The following is a 16,059-nucleotide window of genomic DNA, read 5'->3' on the forward strand; positions in this document are numbered from 1 at the left end:
ATTCTCTAAGCAAGAATATTGGACTGAGTTGTCATACCCTCCTCCAGGGGATCTTCCCCACCCAGGGATCGAACCTGCTTTTCTTACATCTTCTGCGTGGGCAGGTGGGTTCTTTACCACTAGTGCCACCTGAAGATTTAAATGAAAATGTGAAAATATCTAGGAAATAGTGAGTACTGCTCAGTAAATATTTCTTTTAAAAATAAAACAAGAGCCCTGGGAATTACAGAGGTTCAAGTTTCACATTTCTTTTAAAAAGTGGAAGAAATCTGTAATATGTAGGTAAATATTTAAGCAGTGTAACTTAGGGCAGCCATTTCAGGGTGCCCCTGAAGTTACGATATTTTTGTAATAATATTGAGATGTTTGCCTTTTTCACTTTCAGTTTTTCATGAATGCACTTTCTAAAGACTACGTGATGTGTGTGTGGTGTCATAACAGAGTGAACAAAGAAGCAAATGAGAATCTACCTGTCTTCTATTTAGTTCAGTGTTATAGAGATTTACAGAAGTGTAAAGTAATGCCACTCTTTTTATTAGACTTTTCTTTCATTTTGAAAATTTTGTTTTTAATAAAAAGTGTTCATGTGAAACGGTGTTTTATTTTTTAAAGAATTAACATTTTAAATTGCTGTTTTAATTTCTCTTTTGGCAACTATTGATAGATGAGACCTACATAAACGAAAACCCATTGAAGAGCTCAGTAATTTTCAAGGGTATAAAGAGATTCTGAGACCAGAAAAATTGAGAATTGCTATTTTAATGGAAAGTGCTATGTTTTTAATAAGAGGAAACTGTGATTGACTAATTTATTGGACTGAACCTTGGGCTTCCTTGGTAGCTCAGACAGTAAAGAATCCACCTGCAGTGAGGTTCAATCCCTCATCTGGAAGCTCCCCTGAAGAAGGGAGTGGCTACCCACTCCAGTATTCTTGCCTGGAGAGTTCCATGGACACGAGCCTGGCAGGCTGTAGTCCATGGGGTCACAAAGAGTTGGACATGACTGAGGGACTAACATATTTGCTTATTTATGTATATGGACTTGGAACAACTCCAAAATTCATAAAGTCTAGCTTAACAAAAATACACATACGGACAGAGACATGCATGTGGAGATTAAGTGGAATTTGTTGTTAGTTACAGAGAATTTATATAGAAGTAGAAATTTTTAAAAGGAGATTCTTTTCAATGAACTAATGTAATCAGTTATTCTGACCTATACATTAAATGTACCAGGTTCTATTCTAAGTTATTATGGATATACTGACAAAATAGACAAAGTCCCTGCCTCAAGAAGGTAGCAGTTTAATGAGAGAGGCAGGAATAAACAAGTAAAAAATATATAGAAATAATTATAAATTGTGATAAGAACTATATAGGAGCACATATTATGAAATTCAAGAGGAAAATGATGCAGACCTACTTATACAAGAGAGGCTTCTCTAAGTCAATGATTTTTAAGCTGAGACAGTATGTATGAGAAGGATCAGAGGGAATAGCTTTCTGCAAAGAGAACGGTGTATGTAAAGACCCGGAGGTGTTGCCTAAAGTAAGGTAGACATGAGGAATGGCAGAACAAAATGATGTTGGAGAAGTAGGCAAGATCTAGGCCATGCAGGGCCTTATAGGCAATGGAAAGAAGGCTTTAGTTTAGACATGTGAAGGGCTCAAATGTATCTATGGCTGAGAGGTTTGTAAGGGATTATTTGGACAGAAGAGAATGTTAGTAAATACAGTTTATATTGAGGTGGTTGTAATAGAGGATAAGCAGTTATTTCTCATAACTGTCCTTGGTTGATGTTCTCAGTGACAGAATAATGATTTAGAGAGTGATTTTAATTCAGTATTAAAATTCTTAGGTTCTTACTACTGAGAGTTTGTTCAGAAGATTAAATTTCTTTTTTGATTAGGTTCTTTAACTTACTCAAAATATGTATTAAATAACTAAGTGCCTGCCAGATTTTTCTGCCAGTTATATCTCTGTTTGTTTCAGTGCTCTTCTTTTTAATGAAGTAAAATATATTACCACCCTGGGAGACCTTCAGAACATAGAAAATGCTCTGAAAGGAAAAGGGAACATTGCATTCGCGTATGTCAGAGCCATTGGAACACCAGGTATTTATCAACTTTGTCTTTAATCTCTGCTGTGCCTCTATGTATGTGTGTCTGTGTTGAAGGACTTAATGTATTTTAACTACCATCGTAATATTTTAAAATAAATTTAAAGGCTCTTCTACCATTACATTTTCTTTCTTCAAGTAGGCAGCATAGTACAGTGATTGAATAAGAACTCTGGAGCCAGACACCGAGGTTAGACTCCCTGTCTCACCAACTACTTACAGTGTGACCTCAGCGTGCTCAGTCACGTCCAACTCTTTGCAACCCCTTGGACTGTAGCCCACCAGGCTCCCCTGTCCATGGGATTCTCCAGGCAAGAATACTGGAGTGCGTTGCCATTTCCTCCTCCAGGGAATCTTCCTGACCCAGGAATCGAACCCACGTCTTCCGTGTCTCTTGCATTGGCAGGCGGGTTCCTTACCATTAGCGCCACCTGGGAAGCCCAGAAAATACAGAACGCTTCATGAATTTGCGTGTCATCCTTGTGCAGGGATCATGCTAATCTTCTCTGTATCATTCTAATTTTAGTATCTGAGCTGCTGAAGCAAGCATATGACCTTGGACAATTGACTTATTTAACCTGTTTCCTGGTCACTAAGATGGTGAAAATAATTGTGCCTACCTCTTAGTGTTATTGTGAGAACCAAGTGAATTTGAAAAAATAAAAAGGTTCCTGGCACATAGTAGGTGCTCTGTGTCTGCTATTACTGTTTTTTATTTCCTAACAATCCTCATGGTACCTGATTTAGTATTCAGTAGTTTATAGTATTTGGTAAATGTTGTTGGCTGACTTGACTTCCTTTTTTATTTTGGTGTTTGCTGTTTATGACATATTTTTCTTGACTTTTAAAAATTTTTGACAACATCACCTTAGCCTTAATAGGTAATTTTGTCATAAAGAAAATTATAAATGTTTTATGAACAAGTAATAATTATGCTTTCATGATTTTTATTTGTTAATGGTATAACTTGGACGTGTTAATATAAAATGTTGTTAAAAACATTTATAATTGTATATGCTGTATGAAATAAAATAATTTATTGGAAAATTCTGTTTTTACAGACATAAAACTTGATGGCTACATGGTTTAAACTTAATGTACATGTAAAATAATACCCCACAATCAACCTATTTATTGTTTACTTTTCAGGGCCCCTCAGGTTATTGTATTTTGTCCATAGTCTGTAATTAAAGTCAGTAAGAGGGATGAACTATACAAGGACTTACACTGTCATTGTGGAACCAGAAATCCCTGATTTATATTTTATCAGGATCAGTCTGACTTCTGGGTTTGGAATAGAGTAGAAGGAGCAATAGTAGAATAAGGGAGAAAATCAGGAAGTTATCACAATAATGCAGGCAGGAGATGGTGGTGGGTGGCTTGGACCAGAGTATCAGCAGCAATGGCAGTGAAAATGCATTTGAATTTTAGCCATAGTTTGGATTGTAAGAAGTACTGAATTTTCTGACATATTGGATATAGATTAAGAGAGATAGCAGAGACAAGGATGGCTCTAGGATTTTGGCCTGAGTTCCCTCCCTGAATGGTGAAATTGGTAATAACTAAGGTGGGGCAGACTGGAAATAGTTTGGAAAAGAAAGCTCTAAAATCGACTTTTGGACACCATACTTGTGAAATACCCATTAGACAGCCAAGTAGCGATATCATCAAGGTAGCTGTAGTTGGATATTACTAGTCTGCATTTGATGGTGGAATACAGACTAGGGATAAACACTTACGACATAAAGTTGGGAGACCAGAGGACACCACGAAGGGAGTGAGGCTAGCTGGAAAAGAGAAGCCTGAGCTCATTAGATGCGTCATCATTCACGGGTCAGTAGAGGAGGTGGAAGGAATGACCTGTGTGTCGCAAAGTGAAGAGAGGGTTTTAGCGAAGAGAGAGTAGCAACTGTATCAAAGGATGCTGAAAGACTGATTAGGATAAGAACCACCAGCTGGCCACTATGCTTAGCAATATGAAGTTACCCATGCCCTTGATACACATGATTTTTGTAGAGTGGTAGGGATCAGTGCCTGCCTAGGGTATAAGAGAATAGGCAGAGAGCAACTGGAGACTGTGGCTATAGAGTCTCATATAAGATTTTGCTATTAAGGGAAGCAGGATACGAGGCAGTGGCTGGAGGAGTATGTGGGGTCGAGTGAAGAATTTTTTAAGAAGCGTATTTGTATGTTGACATGAAAGATCTTGTAGAAGAAGGAAAATACATTATGGAGAAAAAGGAAGGGAAAATTATTGGAACAACATCTTTGAGTAGACTAGGGTAGATGGAATCTAGTGAATGGGGAAGGGGATGGCTCTTTGCTGGGAGCGTGGAAAATTCACCTATGGTATTAGGAGAGAAGACAGAGAATATTGGCATCAATTTAGTTAAGGGGGCAGATACATACGGTGCTGGGAACTTTTTTGGTTTTACTTAATTGATTCATTTTCTTAATGAAATAGAAATAAAGTGATCAGATAGTGTGAGGAAAGAAGGGATGAACTAGTTGTTTTAGAAGGCCTGAAAATGAAGACTGGCTGCTATGCAGCAGTAATAGTTGATGCCAGTAGTCTAAAGTGAGACCATGGGCATGGTTATGCCAGCAGGTTCTTGTTTTCTTCCCCCAGTCATATTCACTTTTATGGGTGTAAGTGCAAAACAGGCAGATTGTTTGATTTAACTTGGATTGTGTTTTAGCTAGACAGGGCGGGTGAGTGACTATAAAGACTGACCATGGAATTTAAGCTGGACTAGGAGGGAAGAGAGGACCTGAGGTGGGTGAAGGACAGTGAAAATGGTAAGACTGTAAATTCGGGAAGGTTAAAGTTGTGTACTAGACAAGTGACCCAGAGATGGAAGGGTGCGTGCGTGCGTGCATACGTGTGTGTGTATGTGTGTGTGTGTGTGTGTGTTTGGGGGGGAGTGCTACACATTGAAAATTTGGAGGATTTGCAGATTGGTGATTACAAGGCTGAAAGTGGGACAGTGGCCATAAGTGGTTAAGGTAGGGCTGAAGCGAAATCACTGGAGTTTCCAGATAAGACCAAGGACTGAAAGGCTAGGATTTTGCAAGGATCATGTATGGGGATAGGCAAATCAGAGAGCGTGATAGTGTGACAGAAGCTAAATTTTTCATGAGATGAGGGGGATTAACCCTGGCTGGGGTAGTAGATGACTCCAACAAGGCAGAGTGGTGAGTGGAATAATCTGATGAAATGTGATTAAAGTGATAGAAGTTTAGGTCAGGGAGGGGAAAATAACTACCTGGAAATGGCAGTGAGAAAAAAAGGGAAAATAAGATATGGAAAGGAAGAAATTCTCAAAGGAATGCTTTAAGAAAATTTCCCAGAACTGAGGGATTTGAGCCTCCAAATTGCAAGGGTTCACTGAATCCCAGCAGTGTTTAAATGTAGAGCCATGCCAGAGGATCTCATTTTGAATTTTCAGAATATTGGGAACAAACACTATTCTAGAACTTTCCAGAAAGAAAAAAGTATGCTGTTTAAGGAATAAGAATCAGGATGACTTTGGATTTGGGAGCCAATGAAAATGGAGGAATGCTTTCAAAATTCTTAGGGGGAATGACTTGAACCTAGAATTCTATATGCAGACAACTATAGTTAGTTATGAAAGTAGAATAAAACCACTTTGAGAAGGTTAAGTTTGCAAAAAATGTTTATTCCATATATCCTCTCCCAGAAAGGAGCTAGAGAATGGGAGCAAGGGAACAAATTAGTCCCGAAGATGAGGGTAATAGGCCAAGGCCCCAATACAAGAGTGAGAATCAGAGAATCCCTAGGACAATAATGAAAGTGAGTTCCTAGGATGAAAGTTGGGGCAGGTTGAGTAGCAAGAGTCCACATTCGAGCAAATCAGAAGACTCTGCGTAAATGTCTGCAAAGAGAGGGAATAGATAGTAAAACAGATACATTTGAAGTATTGGGGGCCTAAGACCGTTGCAGAAGAATTTAGGGATAAATGAGCAAGGAATGTAAACAAAAATTTTTAAAAAGATAGTTATAACTGTAGTGAAAAAATTCTCAAAAGGAAAGTGTATTTACTGAGTCCCAACAATATGAAACCATGATGTTCAAGCTGGATTTAGAAAAGGCAGAGGAACCAGAGATCAAATTGCCAACATCCGTTGGATCATTGAAAAAGCAAGAGAGTGCCAGAAAAGCATCTACTTCTGCTTTATTTATTACACCAAAGCCTTTGACGGTGTAGATCACAACAAACTGGAAAATTCCTCGAGAGATGGGAATACCAGACCACCTTACCTGCCTCCTGAGAAATCTGTATACAGGTCAAGAAGCAACAGTTAGAACTGGACATGGAACAACAGACTGGTTCCCAATTGGGAAAGGAGTAGGTCAAGGTTGTTTATTGTCACTCTGCTTATTTAACTAATATGTAAAATGCAAAATGCCAGGCTGGATGAACCCCAAACTGGAATTAAGATTACCGGGAGAAATATCAGTAACCTCAGATAACACAGATGGCACTACCCTTATGGCAGAAAGTGAAGAAGAACTAAAGAGCCTCTTGATGAAAGTGAAGGAGGAGAGTGAAAAAACTGGCTTAAAGCTCAACATTCAGAAAACAAAGATCAGGGCATCTGGTCCCATCACTTCATGGCAAACAGATGGGGAAACAGTGGAAAATAGTGAGAGACTTTATTTTTGGGGGCTCCAAAATCACTGCAGATGATGACTGCAGCCATGAAATTCAAAGATGCTTGCTCCATGGAAGAAAAGCTATGACCAACCTAGATCACATATTAGAAAGCAAAGACATTACTTTGCTGACAAAGGTCTGTCTAGTCAAAGCTATAGTTTTTCCAGTAGTCATGTATGAATGTGAGAACTGGACTATATAAAGAAAGCTGAGTGCCAAAGAATTGAAATTTTTGAACTGTGGTATTGGAGAAGACTGTTGAGAGCCCCCTGGACTGCAAGGAGATCCAACCAGTCAATCCTAGAGGAAGTCAGTCCTGAATATTCATTGGAAGGACTGATGCTGAAGCTGAAACTCCAATACTTTGGCCACTTGATGTGAAGAACTAACTCATTGGAAAAGACCCTTATGCTGGGAAAGATTGAAGGTGAGAGGAGAAGGGGACAACAGAGGATGAGATGGTTTGATGGCATCACCAACTTGATGGACATGAGTTTGAGCTAGCTCCAGGAGTTGGTGATGGACAGGGAAGCCTGGTGTACTGCAATCCATGGAGTCACAAAGAGTCGGACATGATTGAACAACTGAACTGAACTGAACAATATGAACACTGACTATTGATCTAATAAAACTAGGACTGTATTGGGCAAATTGAGGAGATAGAATTGTGTACATTTTTGGAATGAGGTTTCAGAAAAGAGAGCTATTTATCATCTTTCATAGTGGGAAGTCAATAGACGATACTAACACACACAAATAATCAGGAAATAAGAGTTTAAGAGTGTCATTTAGGGATTTGGAGGTAAATACCTAAAGAAAGAGAAAGTTGAAAGTAGTTGTCCCTTGGAAATTGGAAATGGGGTCAAGGGTAGAGGAACTGTTCATTTTAAAAATATACCTTATAGAATTGTCTCTTTTTTGATAAGAATAAGTTTGATTAAAAAAATAAGCCATAAATAGCATACAGACATATTCATGCATAAAATATAACATACGAAAGTGGTGTGGCAAATTCATACTCTCTTCCCTACCACTGGGAAAAAACTATTACGGATTTGTCATATAGCTTCAAGTATAACTCATTTTTAACTCCCTCTTAGTTCTGCTCTTACCTTGACTTGACTGGAACAGACTTTTTATAACTTCTGTAACTGCCTGCATGTTCCCAACTGGGATCCCTACAAAGGATTTTTCTTTAAACATAATAGAGCATAAAAGGGTGTAGGAAAGTATTCAAAATAGAATCACACAAACTTACCTCTCCTCCCTCTCACCTCCCCTCTCTTTTTCAGAGCACAGAGCTGTCATGGAAGCTGCTTTTGTGTATGGGACCACACACCAATTTGTCTTAACCACGGAAATTGCCCTTTTGGAGAGTATTGGGTATGTATAAGAAACATAAGTAAACTATTTTAAGTTTCACTTATTTCACATTACTTTTTCAGCATTTCTGTCATATTCTCACAGCATGGACTAATCTGAAAGGAATCATAAGCAGGCGTGAATATATAAATGAAACCTGAAATCCTCTTCATTACTATCATGTGAAAGTGAAAGCTTCTCAGTTGTGTCCAATACTTTGCGACCCCATCCATGGACTGTATAGTCCATGGACTTCTTCAGGCCAGAATACTGAAGTGGGTAGCCTTTCCCTTCTTCAGGGGATCTTCCCAACCCAGGGATTAAACCCAGGTCTCCCTCATTGCAGGCGGTTTCTTTACCAGCTGAGCCACAAGGGCTGTACTAAAATGAGCTTAAAGATACAGAAGTGATGTTAAGCTAAGGTGAAGCAAGGCAATATGGATAAGCCACAGATGTGATCTCTTGAGTGGTCATGCGTATTTTAGAAATATATCTACCCCAGTAATCAGATAGGGGATCAAATAACAGCTTTTATGAGTAAGCTCTAGAGATTCTTTGAGAGTTGCATCAGTTACTATACCAGAAAAATCTTAAATATATTTGAGTACAATTTTGAACAGATGTTTTCTAAATGTTTAATTTTCTTGTCTAGTTTCTAGCTTACAGTTGTAGGTAGAGACCGTCTTTGGACTCTTTTTGGCTGGGCAACCTAGGGGTAGTTTTTCTTCTGTTTAGTACATAGGGACACAAGAGACAGAGGAACACCAGTGCGTTTGAAAGACTTTTAAGTTTGACTTCAAAATATTTTTCAGGAAAATTAATACAAAGCAAGGCAAAAGGGTGATGTGTGACCCTTTAAAAACCATGCAAGAGTTTTTAATGAGTCCTCTTGCTCACCTCTCAGAAAATAGTGACTATTTGTTAAACCGCACACAAATCCCAGATGTTTTACAGTTTGGTAAATTTGGTTGTTAGTGCATAGAAAGCTGATAAAGTGAAATGGTTTTTTTTTTTGGGGGGGGGGTGTTTTTGGGAGTGCATAGGCAAAGAATGAAGTACTTGCAAAGAAAATTTATTGCTCTGTACAACATCAACCAACATTCCTTTTTCCCTCTTCTTCTTATTGAACTGCCATTCTAGTTCTCTCATTAATGAGTTAAAGAAAACTTTGATGCATGTTTACTATTTGTATAAGAATTAATATTCTTAACGATTTGAGAACCATGCTGATAGTATCACAAAGCTCTATGGTATGCAGTCACTGCATCTCAAGATGCAATGAGCAGCTCCTTTGCTACTGGCAGTGTAGACTGCCAAATTCCCATCTGGGGATGGGGGGACCCGGCTGTCCTCAGTCCCGTGGTGATTCTGGGGTAGCCCCACAGTTTCTCTGAGGACTTTTTGTACTTTCTCTTCTGTTATCATCATCTTTATTTTTCTGCGAATGAACAATTGCTAATAACAGTGACATGCTTCAAATATAGAGGGTTGGTTATCTACTGGCAAGGTATGGGTCCTCTCATTTGTCTTACAAATCCTGTTCAGCAAGATCAGACTATACAGTGATCAATGACTAAACATGGTAATGTTCTGGAAAGATTTTTGGTTGTCTCCACTTTTAAAATGAGAATTAAAAACAGTTATTCTGTTTTTCATAAATTTGTTAGTATATGACACATTGGAGAGATTTATTCATGGCTAACAAAGTGGTGAGGAATCATACCTGGCCCTGATGTGGTAGGGAAGGACTGTGAATTCAAAACATGTAGTCAGTGGCTCAGATGGTAAAGAATTCGCCTGCAATGCGGGAGACCTTTGTTCGATTCCTGGGTTGGGAAGATCCCCTGGAGGAGAGCCTGGCAACCCACTCCAGTATTCTTGCCTGAAGAATCCTCATGAACAGAGGGGCTTGGTAGGCTACAGTCCATGGGTTCACAAAGAGTCGGAGATGGCTGAGCAACTAAGCACATGACATCACTTCTAGATTAAGTAGTTAACAATGACTTTGAGTTGTCACCTAATGGAGGAGAAGTGTTAGTTGCTAAGTCATTTCCAAATCTTTCTGACCCCATGGACTGTAGCTTGCCAGCTCCTCTGCCCATGGGTTTTCCCAGACAAGAATACTGGAGTAGGTTACCATTCCTTTCTCCAGGGATCTTCCCAACCCAGTGACCGAACCTAGGTCTCCTGCATTGCAGGCAGATTCTTTACCATCTGAGCCACCAGGGAAGCCCCACCATTTAATGGAGGAGAGATGAATGTGTTTTTTCTTCCATCTGTTCTTTTTGTTTTTTCTTTCCTTTATTCATTCTTTCATTCAACAATTATCTATTGAATGCCGTCTGTGTTCTAGGTACTGTTCTTCTTGCAGGGTGATAACTTTGGATAATCTTGTATATTAATAGTTATTTGGACCTGAGTCTGTTTGAAATGGTTAAGAAGGGTGTATGTGCTCTGTAATGACCTGAGTGGGAAAAGAAGAGGATATATGTCTATGTATCACTGATTCACTTTGCTGTACATCTGAAACTAACACAACATTGTAAACCATCAAAATTCCAATAACAATTTTCTTTAAATGGTAAGAAAAGAAAAGTGTATATATGATGGGTAGTAAAAGAGGTAGCATGCTGTAGAGACACAAGTACTTTCTGCTACCTCCCCATATTCTCTTCTTAAAGTATCTGTGTATAGGCCAAAAAGGGTGTTACCCCTACTTCATACTTATCACAGTCTGTTAAGTCAGAGGTGGCCACCTGACCTAGAGTCAACCAATCCATGGGCTTACCTGAGCAATTGAGATGTCTTCTTCCAGGAACTTGGAATTGAACATGGGAGAAACTGGATTATACAGCACTTTAACTGTCTTGCTTACTGAATGTTTTGCCCATGTAGAAGTAAAGCAGAAAGAGTGGGGAGCTAAAAAGTGTTAATGGCAAAATGAAGGGCCCTGAACTCTTGCTGTTCAGATCTGTACATTTGTTCTCTGATCCAGTTACTTGGATTTTCCTTGTATTCTGTGAGATACCCTTCTAAACTAGTAAGCTCCCCCTACCCCCACTTTTTTGGTTTCTGTTACCTACAACCAAATGATCTCTGATTAGATAAATTTCTGACATAATTTTATTATTTCATAAATTATGGGTTGTGGTCCAACCTCAGCTGGGTTATCTTGCTCTTTACACTTTCCATTCAGTAATATATGACTGTTTATGGTTTCCCTAAAAAAAGTTATGTACTTTGACTGGGCCTTGGCTGTATTGTTCCTATTGTCTGAAATACTCCTTAGTCTTATCTTCTTGGCGAAGTCATTCTCTTACTGTTTTTAATCTCTTTGGTGATCTTCCTTTCCGTTTCCTTCCTTCTCTTCCCTGACTTGAGCAGAATGAAATGTTTCTTTGTTTCTCCTAGCACCCTGTATATTATAGTACTTATGAACCACATTTTTTTTTAACTAAATATAAGTCCTTTAGCCCATGCCCCTCAAGGATTTGAAATATCTTATTCATCTTAGTCTTTTACATTTAGCACAGGGCCTAACATAGTAGGCATTAAGTAATATTGAGCGATCATTTCTTTAATCATTGAATCTACTAGATATTACTTTGTAATGAAATTTGAAGTCAGTGAATCTTGGAGCTCAGTTGAAGCATGTGTCAATAATTAAAATAACATTGTAAAAATAAAAATTTGCAGTATTTTGCCAGACTGTACTAATGCCATATGGAGATTTATAGAATGTCATTTTAATTTTGGCAAACCTCACTTACTATAAGTTTATCTTTGAATTTTCATATTGAAGGGAATGCCAAAACTCAAATTATAAGCCACATTTGCTGGGTTTTCTAATATTTCAGATACAAACTCACTAACTCTCACAAAGTGTCACATGGTTTCTATCTTAAGGCATGTTTTGGCTGAAGTTTATTCAAAACAGACTTGGGTTTAAATTAAACCTAGAAGATTTGTGTCACAAAGCTTTATTTAGCATAGCTATAGAAAAGCAACTATATTTTAAGATAATCTCATTGTCCTCAAGGTGACAGTCTTTTATTTAAAAATAATTGTGTAGACCTGTCTCTGACCTAATTTAGAAGTTAGCATATGAAACAGTTCAGGAAAAAAAATTGCTTATACATCTCAAAAATTCCTTTTATTCTCTTTTTTTGCTTTGGTCCACTTAATTTTGTTATACTGTTTTAGGCTTTTACCAAAACAGTAATTCAAAAGCATGAAACTTAGGACAAAGAGATTTATTATGTCTTTCTGCATAGTAGAAGAATCACACATTGAACTTCAAGTTGGTCTGTCCCTCATTTTTAATTTACAGCCCTGAGGATATAGAGTATCCACATCTCTACTTTTTTCACTGTAAACCAGTCTTGGACTTGACCCAGCCATGTAGGAGAATACTAATGAAGCAGTCACTGACTACACTGAACATTCATCAATTTATTAAGACAATGGAAGCACCTCTGCTGGTATGTGTCTTATTTAAATATGTTAGATAATTTGTATGTAAAATTTATTGTTTTGATTTACAGATATGCATTTAACTTAGATGAGCTATATCTTTTCCCCTTGAACATATTTATTTCATTTAGGCAGATTTAGGAGTAGTACCTTATTAAAGGTAGATTAGAGGATAAAGTGTGTATTCATAAAATGGTATTTTAATGCCTTGAAGTGTTGTTGTTTTGAACAATCCAATATAGCATTGTGTAATTATAATGGTAGTTATAATGAACTGTGGAACTATTCTGTGGTAGTTATGACATGTGACCATTCTAAGATCACAAAGATTACATCATAGGCTAAGAAAAGACCTCTTTTGATGAATGTTTTGATTCCTGTTTTAAAAGTTTATAAATATTTGCATTATAGCATTTGTGGTGTCTCACCTTCCTTAGTGTTAGCCTGGAAGAATCTTAGACCCAATGGGTGATCAACTGACTTCTCTCTGGAACTTTAAAGGGTTGTCCTGAGCATATGTAAAACCTTCAATAGGCCTTCTCCCTCACCATGTCCTTTTTACATAAAAATTGTGCATATGTGCTATAAATAATTCAAACAGTGCAGCAAAGTATAAAGAATGAAAAATTTTAAATCCACTAATTCCCATCATTCAGAAATGAACTGTTAGATGCAACCAGTCATCTCTGCATCCATATAGATACATATAGATAGAGGGATGAATGGATTCATGGACATATATTGCATAAGCTGCTTTATAGTAAGAAGCATTATATTTAATCTTATTTGAATTTACTAGAAGAAAAAGAAACTGATATGAAACTAGGGGAATTATGGAACTTTTGAGAAATTGTTTCATTAGAGGGCTGTTTAGGAAATACTGTCTTAAGTGTTGAAATGATTATGGAAAACACTGAGAAGTGAAAATTATTATTTTAAGAAAACTGCATATTTTCATTTTAGATAATACTGATTTACTCCTTGGTGTAAAAGATGAGAATATTAACTTCATATGTTTATTTCCATCTCAGTTCCTCTTTACCCTCCAGATTGTTGTTTTGTGTTAGTTTACATTGTAAAGGTTATAATATTTATATTGTGTTCTATAATCATAATTTCCATTTTTAAAAAAAGCCCTGCTTTCATATTTAAATAGATTCAGAGCTCATCAGTTCCAGTTCTACTGGCTTCATTCCTTAGTTCTTTATTTTGGTCAGTTTTTATTTGGTTGGATTTTGACTTCAAGAAACTAAGAAAAAACATAACAGTTTATAGATAGGTCTTTTTCCTTTCTGTTCACATGGGAGAGGGAAATATTTACCTTATGTCCTTTGGGAGAAGATCCTCTGATTTTGGTTTGATCTTCCACTTCCCTACAAAGCCCTCATAAGTTCATTGTACAGTTCTTCATCATTTCTCTCCATCCTCATTTCCTTTGCTTCCATGTTGATATTAAGAATTCTCAGGATTTTGTCTACTCACCAGTCAACATTATCTATAAACATTTATAAAAATGGAAGTGTGATTCAGACTCTTTGATAAACTTCGGATGCATGGTCATACGCATTGTTTCACTTCTAAACATATGAAAATAGATGCAGGTTAGAGAGTCTGTGTGTTTGTGTGTTAAGCAGAATAGGGTTCCTGGACATTTAATTGTTGTACAATCGTAGCACAGCTGCATCTTATTATCATGATAGGCTCATTCTCGAAACCCAGCAACTTTGCTGTGAAATTAAGCCTGAGGAGAAATCATGTGAAAAGAAATTGAGGCCCCTACCCCACAACTCTGCGCTCATACTAGTTAGCAATAGCTTGCTAACTAGCAAATGAGCCATTTTTAAAGCTGAACCTTCACCCTCCAGTCAAAATGCCCCACAAATGCAGAGTGGGCCAGAGATGAGTTTGTAGACATGTGGACAACAGAGATGATTCTTTTATTTTAAGCATTAGGTCTTGGGGTGCTTTGCTACATACACAATGATAGAGGCTCAGAACACACCCTCAGTCTGTTTCTATGGCATTAGCTACTCTTGGTTTTTAAATCTGAATTTTCAGGTCAGATTTTCCTTTGAAGTTCCTGTCCCATGTATTTAACTACTTATTAGATGTCTCTCTCCTAAACTCTACATGTCTGACATTAACATGTTATCTTTTACCATCTGTTCTTGGTCCATTATCTTGGTTAATTTACTGTCCAGTCACTCATGGCAGAAGCCTAGAAAATCATTCTCAATTCCTGCATCTGATTTTAGATCTGAAATATCTTCTCGAATTCTTCATTCTAACAGCCAGTACTTTAATCCAGGTTCTTCCTGTCTCTTGTGTACTATTTTAGTAATAGGAATTGATCTGGTTTGTATTCCTATATTTCACTCTCTTTAAGTTCATGCTCCCTGTTGCTTGCATAGTCATATATTTTAAACACACATATATGATCTTCTGATCATTTTTGCAGTTCTAAATGGCTTCAATTATTTACAGAATGAAGGCCTACTTTTCTTAGGAGGATACACATGGTTTTGAATGATATGGTCCTTTGCCAATTCTCCAGCCTTACTTGTCTGTTCCCATTTTTACTTTTTAATATTGAATTGCTTATGGTTCTCCAAATACTCTAAGAAGAAACCAGGCTTTCCTGTTCCTTCAGGCTGTTATACCCATTCAGATCGTGACAATTCAGTTCTGTGTGGTTGTGAGACTGAGGTTTCTACCTTCTTGCTAGCTTATGGCTGGTGTTGCTCTTAACTCCTATGGTCTGTTCTCAGATTCTGGCCATGTGGCCCTCTAAAAAAAAATTGCAAGTTTCTCCTTCAAAGCCAGCAGACAATCTTGCTCCATTGTGCTGCGACAGTCTTACATGGTATAATCTAATCAAGGGAATGACCATGCTGTGAGTACCACCCACGCTCAAGGAATTAGGCTTATACAAAATGTGTACAACAGGAATTTTGGGAGTCATCTTAGAATTATGTCTACCATAGCTAAATACAGATTTCTCTCTGGAAACTTTAAGGCTTAGAAAAATGATTCTCTATTATTAGAAAATTTGCAAGAAAGCATCTCTCTGCATACCTACTTTTATCCCCTATGCTGGTTTTACTCAGTGGGCTCTTTCAATCTGGCAGCTTGTGTTCCTTTAGCTGTGGGAAATTTCTGTATTTATTTCAGTGATGATTTCTTCCCTTCTGTTTTCTCTCTTCTCTCTTTCTGGGACTCCTGTTTGAATGTTGGGTCTCTTGAACTAGTCTCTCAATTTTATTATCTTTTCTATTTTCCAACTGTCTTTTGCCATACTTTCTGCAGATTTATTCAACTTTAGTTTTCATTTTTTGTGGACAGTGTCTTCTCATCTTTTTGAGTTTATCGGTGGTGGTTTTCTGAATCTTTCTTCTTCCTGAATAATCTGTTTCCTCCATGTTACTT

At 37.5% G+C, this 16,059-nt stretch overlaps 1 protein-coding gene and 1 non-coding gene across 5 annotated transcripts in view; one reads left to right on the top strand and one right to left on the bottom strand.

The window, feature by feature from the left end:
• TXNDC16 (thioredoxin domain containing 16) overlaps window positions 1–16,059 on the top strand; it is an 86,158-nt gene that overhangs the window by 27,894 nt on the left and 42,205 nt on the right. For all 4 annotated transcript variants that reach the window (XM_065940585.1, XM_065940584.1, XM_065940586.1 and 1 more), the window contains 3 exons: window positions 1,993–2,114; window positions 8,091–8,181; window positions 12,491–12,641. In XM_065940585.1, coding sequence (XP_065796657.1) covers window positions 1,993–2,114; window positions 8,091–8,181; window positions 12,491–12,641 — 364 coding nt within the window. The remainder of the gene's footprint in view (window positions 1–1,992; window positions 2,115–8,090; window positions 8,182–12,490; window positions 12,642–16,059) is intronic.
• On the bottom strand, window positions 2,563–2,665 carry LOC136172732 (U6 spliceosomal RNA). Its single transcript, XR_010664082.1, has one exon. It is a non-coding gene; the product is annotated as a U6 spliceosomal RNA (small nuclear RNA).

The sequence above is a fragment of the Muntiacus reevesi genome, chromosome 7 (genome assembly GCF_963930625.1).
Source record: "Muntiacus reevesi chromosome 7, mMunRee1.1, whole genome shotgun sequence".
Lineage (NCBI taxonomy): Eukaryota > Metazoa > Chordata > Mammalia > Artiodactyla > Cervidae > Muntiacus > Muntiacus reevesi.